Raw genomic sequence first — 11,350 nt, forward strand, 5'->3', positions numbered from 1 at the left:
AAGGGCATTTTTGTCTTTATGTCTAAGTTTTTGTATGTTATTTTAGGCGGGGTTAAGATCATTTTTATCTTTTTGTAATATAAAATATATATAAAAAATAAAAGATGTTGGCACGAGATAAGCATATGCATCAACAAGTAGATGCCACCCATACTTTTTATATGGCAAGTGCAGTGACATGTGGCAGTCAAATATCACCTTTTGCCATCTCTTTAGAAGCTATGTTATGTCCTTTTTCTCCTAATAAATGATCGGTGGTTTGTAATTAATAACTTTTTTTTTCCTCTTTCCTTTCCTAAAAAATACATGTTGGTTATTTTTGTTTTGATTGTTTCAATTTGAATCCTTATTTTTTTTACTTTTATTTTTTTTTCTTGACTTTCTATAAAAGTTTTGTATGTTTTTAATTTTATCATATATTATTTTTTTCAATTCGATCCTTATTCTTTTAGTTTCTAATTTTTCTTTTGGCCCTTTTGTTAAAGTTTTATTGGTTTTTAATTTCATCCTTCAATCAAAGTTTATGGTGTGCCCAAGTGTTTTCTTTTTTTTTAATTCTGCCATTTAAGAACCTAATTTAAAGCTAATTTAGCTAAAAATATTTAGAAAAGATAAAATTAAAAAAAAAACAATTGATTAAAGTGGCACCATATTTTCTGTGTCCAATTTTTTTTTTAAATTCTTCCCTTTAAGGACCTAATTTAAAATTAATTTAGCTAAAATTGTTAAGAAAAGGGAAAATTAAAAAACAATAGATTAAAGTGAAACGTGAGGAGAAGATGAGTGGTGTTTTTGAAATTTTTATGAAATATTCAACTTAGTCCTTATTCTTATGAATTATAATAATTGGGACCCACTATTTTTTTAGGTTTTTTTTAAAATCAATTTTGGTTTAAAATTTTATTTTATTTATTTATTAGTTTCTAGATTAAAAATGAGAGAGAAAGTTGCTAAATTTCAGTGATAGAGAAAGAAAATCATCATTTACACATATTCTAGCAATCAAAACAATAGATCTTGGTACTAAATAGTTCTATTTTGTGAGGAAAATTCATCTTAGGTGTTTTTTTACCCTTGAAATTACCTAAGAAATAAATCTGAGCTTGAATTTTTTTTTGATTTCGAGTTGATTTCAGTTTTTGGGATGATTTTTTGGATTTTTTTTTAAGTTACTGATTGGTTTATCAAGGTTCTATGGTGTTTTCAAGATTTTTAGGTAAAAAATGGGTTGAAAAAAGATTTTTAGGTAAAAAATATTTAATTCATATATAATTGTTTTTATGTTTTAAATAAAAAATATTTATTTTTGGATAATATTTCTAATATATGTAACCTTACATAATTTTTTTTATTCAATCAATTTTATGTTTGTCTATTTCTATTAATTTTTCAATAAATAAAAATTTCATTACCATGTGTAAGCCTTTTGATTTACACTTATGATTTTTTTATATACAAAAATATATTAGAAAAGCTCTCGTATATAATTTTTTTAAAGAAAAAGAGAATTGATCTATGACGGAGCACAGATCAAATAGCTAGTAAATGAATCTAAAAGAATTGGTGTAAACTCACCTCCATTGTTCATATGAACAACGAAGGTGGTGGCCTTTTTTTGTATTTTTGTATTTTTATTTTTTTTAGTTTTATTTTTTAATATTTGCTTGATTTTGAATTTATTTTTATAAGTTGCAGTTTTGTTTTCTATTAGGTTATTAAAGTCTCAGATAAACATCATGACATTTGGTTTGTGCTCGATTTCACGAGCTTTTATTTTTGTTATTGTATAATTAAGTAAATAATAGTTTAAAAAAACAAAGTTCTTAGATCTAGTGGAGTTCTCTAACTCAAATCATGGATCCGGCAGGTTAAGTCGTAAATCTTGAGTTGATCAAACATTACGTCTCCATATTCCTTCGGAGAGATTCTATGCAAAATTGGGAAAAGGAAAAGAAAAGGAATTGTTCGTTTCTAGGACCAACTATGAAATTAACAAATTATTAATCTAAGTCTGAAGAACACATGTAAATAATGAATAAAAATGATTGGCTCTTGTTATCCGAATAGAAATTTAGCGATTTGCACGTCCTAATTTGTTTTAGTTAACTCACTTAAATAATTATGGACACAACTTAACAAAAACTAATACTCTGATTCCATTGATCATCGGCGAGCCTCCTGGAAGAGCGCCAGTCCTCTGTGCTTGAGCTTTTGTTCTTTAGCTGCCACTACCTTTTTAAGTTCTTCCACCTCCACCTTCAAAATAACCATGTTGGAACTGAGTAGGGGTAATTAGTTGATATTTCATTAATAAACATAATTTATTTGTATTTTAAAATCGAAATTAGGAGTCTCTTGAATTTCAATTTCATTTCCCACTCCAAAATATAAATATATAGCAAGACTAATTTCCTGATATTAATTAATTAAAGTTTGCTAGTAAATTAAGTACATTAATCTTAAAGTTTTATTTGCATGCTATTCGAAATATGTAAAGTGATCCTAAAAAAGGACCCTTGATTTTCCAGCCACATGTCGCTTGCATAATAAAAGAAAAATAAACGTCTTGTTACATGCTTCTTTAGTCAAATAAAAAAATGACACGTGGGTTTAGCTTCCAGCCCACGTAGAAGACCCTTGAGAGCTCTCAAAGAGCTAGGTACTGGGCCACTCATGCCCAAACATCTACTCTAATGCTGATTTATCAATCACATAACTTGATTTAAAATGAATTTTTTTTTATTGGGGCTTAAAATCAACATTGAATACATATATGATGCTCAAAAATATTATTTGAAAAATTTTATTTTTATCTCTATAGATTAATTAACATTTTCTTCTAATCAACATAGTGTATTTTCTGTAGTTTTACTCGCTCACCTGAATTCACAAAATACACTCTATAGGGATGAGATTTCCTCAAATCCAAAAACAAAAAAAAGTTTTCTTCTAATCCTATAATTTAAGCTTTTCCAATATTATCCCTCGAGTTTCTAAAATAAGGAATGGTAACTTGGCCATTAAGGTGTCATGCTTTAAATTCAAATAAAAATAATAGTAAAATCTTTTTAAGAACTTTTTTTCCATGATATTTTTTTTAAAAAATTTCTATAATTGTTGCCTTGTGATCGAAGAAGGGCCGGAGCTAGGTGCGTTTTACAGGAAGGTTAAAATTAATATAATAATATATATTATTATAAAGTTTATTTATTTAAATTAAAAATATTAAATTATAGAAAATTTAAAAATGTTTTGCAGGGACCGAGCCTACTCGCCACCTCCTGGTTCTATCCTTCATCCATTGTTGTATATAATTGATTCTGCACCGCTCCATTATACAATTTACTTGAGGAAAAGGATAGCGAGGAAGGACATCGGTATCATACCTCAGAGGGACTGGACAGCACTGACATGCCTGCGTTATCTCTGAATTAATGTCAGGAGATGTTCTTCGTCTTCCTCCTTCAAAAAAATAAAAATATAAATTGCAGTGAAGCATTGTTCAGTGGTTATCAGAAATTCAAGTAGAAACCGGTGAACAAAAACAAATATCTAATTTATTATTTATTTCATAGTTTTTTTTAGGAGTATTTAGAAGCGCGGTAGCGGTTGTTTTTTTCTTTTCAAAGTGTTTTTTATTCGAGAATACATGAAATATATATATTTTAAAAAATATTTTGACATTATCATATCAAAATGAATTAAAAACATAAAAAAAATATTAATTTAATTAAAAAAATAAAAAAAATTAGATTCTTTTAAAAATACTTTAAAAAAAAACATGCCTTTAATAATATACCTGAGGATCATATTTGGTAATTGATTTAGCTATGATATCATAGTGTACATAGCCCTTTTATTATTGATTGATTTTTAAAGTAGTTTTATTTAAAAATATATTAAAATAATTAATTTTATTATTTTTAATTTATTTTTAATGCCAATACATTATAAATAATAAATTTATTATATCCTAAATTTTGTATCGTTACATTATGTAATCTACATGAGGAGAAAAGAGCGAGAACTAGGAAATCGGTAGCGTACCTCATCGGGACTTGACAGTGACGTGTCTGCAGTTTTAGCCAAATATCTGTACAAGGCCTGGCAATATTGAGATTCCGGAACCATCTAGGTGGTGGCCTAGTGATAAGAGCTTGGGACTAAGGGGTTTGTTCCCTCTTAGGTCTTAGGTTCAAACCCTATGGCTGCTCATATGATGGCCATTGGAGGCTTACATGGTCGTTAACTTCAGGGCCCGTGGGATTAGTCGAGGTGCACGCAAGCTGGCCCGGACACCCACGATAATAAAAAAAAAAAAAAAAAAAAATTGAGATTCCGGTGAGACGTCATTCAATTTGTTTTCGGAAATTCAAGTAATCATCGGTTAACAATTAACATAACGAAAGTAAATATATAATATTAATAATTTATTTCATAGTTTTTTGTTGACCGGACTCATTAATCGTCTGAGGATCATATATTATAAGAAAACTTTGGTGGAGTGCCTATCCACTAAAATATAAAAATAAAAAGTCCTCATTTAATTACATAATAACACATGGCATGTATATAAAAGAAATTAGAAGATCTTAATATGAGAATTTACATATATAAATAATTTAATGTATATATTTATAATTTTATCAATATATATCAAACATATTTTGTATAGTCTTGTATTTTCTAATATTAATTTTGTGAGATACTTGTAAGTATTTTAATTTTTTTATGGACAATTTACTATAAATTTATCAATGTATTTCAAACTTCTTTTTTCCAGGATCTCTCACTAATAATAATAAAAATAAAATCCAATTACTCTTAGGAAAAAATTGTTGCCGCACTTGACAAATCATTCATGCATTTTTGTAAAATAGAGACTTGTGCTTTGCAAAAGTAAATAGACTTTTCTGTTATACAATCTACTTGTAAAAAAAGACGGCGAGAGAGGAAATCAGCATCGTACCTCGACGGGTTTTGACATTGACATGTCTACAATACCTTTTGCGTACTTTTCTACGGCCGACTGATATTTTCGACCGTCGTCCTTTTTAAGAAAGAATTGCAAATTTTTTTTTTTGATTTACGTGGGGTGTCCGGGCCAGCTTGCGCGCACCACGACTATTCCCCACGGCCCGCTGGACATCCTGCAAGCCCAGGAGCAGGTAAGGCACCGCGAGGGTGACAGGCGTGCACATAAAGGGTCGAACCCGGGACGGGGGCGGAACAAGTCACACGATTGACCACAGCAGCTAGACCCTCAAGTGCCAATTGCAAAATTTAAGAGGTCATCAATTAATAAAAGCAAATATATGATATTAATCATTTATTCCATAGTTTTCTTAGACACAGAGGCATCAATATTGACAACACTTATTAATGATTTGAGAATAATATATAGTAATGGATTGAGCTATGATATCATAAGATTAAACTTTGATATGGTGCCTATTCAATAAAAAAATTTGAAATTCTTCCTATCTATTTATTTTTTATTTTAAAAATATTAAAAATTAATAATTTTTTTCACGTGTTGATATATAAAATAAGTTTAAAATTATTATTTTTTTTAAAATAAAAGTATTTTAAAAATAACTGGCATCACACTAACAAAATAATCCATGACATTCAGCAAGCTATGAAATGTTTTTTTTTTGTTTTTTTTTTTAAATTAAGAACAGACTATTCATATCAGAAATATAGAGAATTGATATGAATTTTGTTTCTCACAACAACTCGAGGTTTAATTTGTGAAGGAGAGAGTACAACCTTTTAAAAATCATCCAACCATTTCAAGTTAAACAAAATGAAGAACAAGAAATGGAGTGCACATCCAGCAATGTACTTGAGAGAGATTTTTGGAATACTTACCGATGAAAAAAACTCCAATACACTAACTTCGTCACCGTCAAATCGCGTGAATTCATACTGTTCGCTCAAACCAAAATGTAGCATGAGAAGGAAGACATGTGTGAGTAACTCTCCACCTCTTCTCAGTTGATGAATATGTTCTTTCCATGGACAATGACCTGCTGCATATGCAAGCATTTCTATCCAAACTTCATTTTTCATCTCCCAACGCTTCTTAGATTCCAATGACCGCAATTGCCTGGCGAGCTTTTCCCCACCGATTACCACTGACTTTGCTATTTTCCAGAGACTTTGAAATGTTATATCATCAAGAGATAATTCGGAACGCAAAATTCCGTCAACAACACCCTTCTTCGCCTCATCGCCTCTTGTTTTGTTCGGATTTAGACGCTGCAAGTCTTGCAAAGTATCTAGATATCCCTCATCATTGATTCCTTTAGAGAGCATGTTTGGTCTCATCACCAAAAGATACATCATGTATTCAGATAGACATCTGCTTGTTTCACAATATTCTTTGAAGGCATTACTTGCATCTTTATCACTAAGATAACAAATCTCTGTAGCGAGATGCCATACAAGAATGCTCCGACTGAATTCTACTTCAGTCGTGCACCACATGTAGTTCTGTAACAGTCCCTCTCTTTCTAGCACACCATCTCCCCTCTGACCAGTTATTTTACTTCTGCGATTCTTATCAATTAAAGAAAAATCTTCCTTGGTATTCTCAGCTTTCTTTTGAAGATGTTTGAAAATAAAACGTTTTAGATCAACATTCATAGCCACCCGATGCACAAAAATCTGCCTCATCTTTTCATTGATTCCCAGCGATTTCAAACATCCAAGTGGCCTGTTTTTAATGGAAGAGCTTATCAGGTTATACTGTGCAATGGATCTCGACCACCTCTCCCTTCTAGTTAACTTCCTTATCAGAGAATAAAGAGCACTACTCAGGGTGTTCCCTCCTTCATCAGTCAACCAAATCATTGTCCAGTCAGAGAAAACAAGGCATAAAAAAGCATAAAACTCGAGAAAAACAGCGGCCGCAAACAATAAATACGTGATTGTAATGTCGATAGTTGAGTAGGCATGCTTATCAATCAGGATTTGGAAGGAAATAAGCGCAGTAAATGTGAGTGGAAAACTGATAGAGCGAAGAATGATTCCGACACGAGAGTAAATTAGGGGCGCTTTAGTGTAAAGCATATCATATATTAATCCAAGCTCAATCTCTACTACCTTGAAGGCGTCTTCTGCTGTATTTTTGGAAATCAGCACCTGGCTTTTGATTAGTGCAGGAATGCCAGGGACAAGATCCTGCATCATAAACATGGATATACCCAAAAAAGTATAAGCTTGAAGAAGATAGTTTCCCTCGAGAGCTTGATCACGTTTTTTTGATAATGCCTTTAATGGATAAAAAGGCCGAAATTTTGAGAGATTTGACTTTTTCAAGCCCTCAGAGCTTGAAGAACTAAGCACCCAAGTCCTCTCTGCGTACTTTATAATGCCAACAACGAACATTGGGATTGTTATGAATGTGAGGATATCGTTACCCCAAGACCTTGAGAAGACATAAAAAGCCACTACGACTTGGACTCCAAGACCAAGTAAATGCCTTAACCACAACTCGTTATCTTCAATTGAGTATGCAGTGATTGTGTCTGGGCCACCAAGGTGCAGGAGTAGAAAAGGTGCCCAAAATGCTTGCATGGGATTGTTTGCTTTTTTTGAACCGTCACTTGATGAATCTCCTTGGCTCCTGGCTAGATTACCCAATGCAACAGTTGCTACCATGTCTGCTGATAGATATGCAGACCAAACGAGAATCCTGATCCAGCTTCTGGCAATGGTCTTTCTCTGAGAACCAAATATGATGAGGATGGTCTGTAGTAAGAGACTAAGCAAAACCATTCCTCGAATCTCCCCTTTGTTCCACAAATTTGTGACTTCTTCAGGCAATTTTGTAAGCATTGTATCTTTTCCTCAACAGTGGAAACTAGCTCTCTTGATGAACCCCAGAAGAAACTGTTTTGTAAGATGAAAAGTAAATATGGATATCTCTGAAAAAATCTCTTAAAAGGGATAGTGAAAAAACTCTTATGAGAAAAGAATTCTGCAGTAGATTTTGGGTAAGGTATCATAAAATAGGAGTTGCTGCATATTGTTGTTGCAGCATGCAAAGAAAAGGTATGGGATGCATTACAAATTAATATATGGAAGTGAATTCTGGGATATATCTCCTTTAACTTAAAGCTTGCTTGACCAGCTTTTACAAACCATAGTTACATGTACAAGTAAGAATTTGGTACTTGGCTTGGGTACAAAGCAATGAAGAGATGCTAAATAGTAATAAAGAGGTGCTGTCAAGCAAGAGACTTTAAATTAGTTGCCTTTTTCTCCTTTTCTTTCCCTGATAGACAATAGACAAAGCTTTTTGGACACTTAAAGAAGGAATTCTGAATATCAATATGATGTTTGAGCACAGAAATCCCCGGCCCAAGGTTTGAATATGAGACTACGTACCATTTACTGCTAATGAGTTTCTGCCTTGCATCAGTGGAATTTTGCATCTTAACCTAATCAACGATAGTCGTCCTCTCAATGAATAAAAAAATGAGTTTATCTTTTCATTCTCAAGAGATTCTAGCTAGATAGGCAAAGGCTTTGCTGCTTTGCACATTTTCAGCGGGCAAGTGAAAATATTCTTATGAGAAATTACTTCTGCAGTGGATTGTAGTCGAGGTAGCAAAAAAAAAAAAAAAAAAACCCGCTGCATAATGGTGAAGCAAAAAGAAAATACGGGTTGCAATGCCATAGAATAGATAGATGCAACTTCCAAGATATGTGACTAAAAATCTTAAAATTAGGTTGCTTTGATACAGAGCAAGCAAGAGATGCTAAATATTAAAGAGATATTCAGCTTGCAGGGAATAAAAAGATTTAAATTAGTTTTATTTTTATTTTCTCGGTGGACAGAGTTTGGTTTCCTTCTCTTGAACACTTAAAGGGGCATTGGGGTTGGGCACAAAACAAAGAAGAGATGCTAACTAATAAAGAATGCAGATTGCAAGGACTAAGAAACTTTAAATTAATTGTATTTACTTTTCTTCATACACAGTTCGCATTCTGTTTTAGAGAAGGAATGCAGTGATGAGTCGTATCTTTTGACTTTATTTCTGGGAATATGATGTTTGAGCACTGAACTCCCGAAAGGTTTGAATCTGTAGCTCACATTTACCCTTGGATTGGTGTGTTATCAATACTGCAACCTCAAAACAGAGAGAATGTACCTGATGATGTGGAAGACCACTCTCGAACCTCGATGCGACTGCTGGCAATTCAAACCAGAAAACTAATGCAGGATATGAAGCCGCTGATACATGGGCAATGGAATCTGGTTCAATCATCAATAGTATTTCTTAAAAACATTTTCAAAACTATTCAACTCAGTAGGTACATTGAAAATTTTGCAAGAACCCACCTGGTGAGGTGTAAGACTCCATCAATACTGGCTTGTATAACTCGGAATCCTTTGCCTGTACCATGTTCGAAGGTAACTCAAGAAAAGATGTTCCTGATTAAAATTCTGCATTAAAAAGATTTCAAGAAGAGCTTCATGCCTGTTATAGCAGCAATGCAAGGACAATGGTACCAAATCAACAATTAAAATGAGAGTGATGAGCATTGTAAGGTGGCTTGATAGACACATCAAATGTCATGGAAACTTAATTGCATGAATACGATGAAGTACGCTTTGAAATTGAAACAAGAATCATAGTTATATATTTATCTACTATATATCTATCCAGATGTACAGCAGATCAGAAAAACCTGTGAGTGAGAGGATAGCTGCTTGAGATGCAGCCATTCGAAAGAAAGGTAAAAAAAAAAAAAAAAGTGTTTGAAAACATTGAGCAAGTTTGGGCGTAGCATTACTGCTCTGGGCAGCCGGTATATTATTATCAAAAATAAATTTTAAAAATAAAAAAATATTATTTTAATAAAGTAAAATTTTTTAAAAAAACTATAAAAAATTAGAATTCATTATTTTTAGAAACTATATGTTATTGTTCTAATTATTTTTTAGGTTGAATAAAACTTCTAACAAATTAGATTTTTATAGAAAAGAAAAGGTTATATAAAAAATAAAAATAGATATTTTAATCTTAAAGTTAATAAAATTTTCACAATATTTTAATAAATACAACCAAACTGAATGTACAAATTTAAATTTAAATAATTGTATAGAATTATATAAGTTTTTAGTTGATATCAATTTTTATTAATAGCTCATGATGGCTTGAGAACACTGAACAATGTCTAAATTGTAGGATAGATTTGGATTCCAAAACAGTAAAATTAAGTCTTGGACTCTTCATAAATGTTTTATGTATATGTCTTAGCTTTCTATCCTTATAAACCAAACTGAAATCCAAGATCTACAGCTTCAGATATGACTTAATGACTAAATGGTGTTCCAGGTTGAATTAAACTAGCATTTTTTTCTAAGTTTAGCCCTTTCTTTGTCTTTTTACTTTTAATAGTTAATCACATCAATCAATCTTTTGAATTGTGAGATATGCTTGCATTTAAAATGAGCATTTACATAAATTAAAGTTATCTTATATTATCAGACTTGTTATTATAAAACATGCTGAAATTACGGAATTTAATGACACTTTACGTGCAATATGGTGATATAAAGTCTTAATGAAAATGCACTTTTAAGTATCAATCATGCACGAGCCTACCTTTATAGGCCCCCACACAAGTTTTTTTTAATTTATTTTGGTTTGCTTTATATCATATTATCATGATCTCAAACAAACCATGACATTTGATTCGTGTTTAATTTTATTATTTTTATTATCATATAATTAAGTAAAAAATAGTTTTAAATAACAAAGTTTTTAAACTTAGTGGAGTTCTTAACTCAAACCATGAATTTGACAGGTTAAGTTGCAAAGCCAAAGTTGATCAAATATGTCTTCATTTTAATATATATAAAAAATCATCTTGAATATGATGAAATAGGGTTAAAACACAGAACCTTAAAATTTTATTTTTATTTTTAAAATATTAATCTAACAAAGTTTGCCTCTGTGGGAGGTTATGAGAAATTTTATGGTGTTTAATCTATAACTAGTGATATTCTATGAATTATTTTTTGAAACCTATTATAAAAATAGAAATAGATAAAATAAGAGAGAGAAACACCATATATAGATGTTCTTATAATTTTTTGTGGGACATAAATTTTATTTTCTCTCTTCTTTTTGTATATGTCTTTTTTTTTTCAAAGTAAAACTCATAGAGTAACTAATAAAATACCACTAGTTATAGCTTGAACACCATAAAATTTTCTAAGGTTTACAATGCCTTTAAATAGACTAAAAAACTAACCTAAAATATAAAATAATAGAAATAATGTAAAAAAAATACCAAACCACATGAATCCATCTAATTTTCCTTTTTT

The 11,350-nt window shown here is 31.1% G+C and overlaps 1 protein-coding gene across 2 annotated transcripts; it reads right to left on the bottom strand.

Moving 5' to 3' along the window:
• Window positions 1–2,029: 2,029 nt before the first annotated feature.
• On the bottom strand, window positions 2,030–9,713 carry LOC133675667 (uncharacterized). 2 transcript variants are annotated; one of them, XM_062097116.1, is made up of 7 exons: window positions 9,356–9,713; window positions 9,165–9,268; window positions 5,875–7,899; window positions 4,970–5,050; window positions 4,048–4,104; window positions 3,387–3,462; window positions 2,030–2,256 (listed from the first exon to the last, which is right to left on the bottom strand). In XM_062097116.1, the coding sequence occupies exons 3-6, from the start codon at window positions 7,843–7,845 to the stop codon at window positions 3,421–3,423; spliced, it is 2,151 nt and encodes a 716-aa protein (XP_061953100.1). In that variant the 5' UTR covers window positions 7,846–7,899; window positions 9,165–9,268; window positions 9,356–9,713; the 3' UTR covers window positions 2,030–2,256; window positions 3,387–3,420. The 2 variants fall into 2 exon arrangements, with proteins under 2 accessions (XP_061953100.1, XP_061953101.1); XM_062097117.1 differs by lacking the exon at window positions 4,970–5,050.
• Window positions 9,714–11,350: the final 1,637 nt, after the last annotated feature.

This window comes from Populus nigra, chromosome 16, assembly GCF_951802175.1.
Source record: "Populus nigra chromosome 16, ddPopNigr1.1, whole genome shotgun sequence".
Classification (NCBI taxonomy): Eukaryota; Viridiplantae; Streptophyta; class Magnoliopsida; order Malpighiales; family Salicaceae; genus Populus; species Populus nigra.

What these genes read in the sequence shown, in the direction of transcription:
- LOC133675667 (XM_062097116.1), bottom strand. Translation starts at nt 7,845, where the DNA reads ATGCTTACAAAATTGCCTGAAGAAGTCACAAATTTGTGGAACAAAGGG. An exon ending in CAATGTCAAAACCCGTCGAG is followed by an intron (nt 4,105 to 4,969) that starts GTACGATGCTGA and finishes CAATATTGCCAG; the next exon opens with GCCTTGTACAGATATTTGGC. An exon ending in CACTGTCAAGTCCCGATGAG is followed by an intron (nt 3,463 to 4,047) that starts GTACGCTACCGA and finishes ATTTTTTTGAAG; the next exon opens with GAGGAAGACGAAGAACATCT.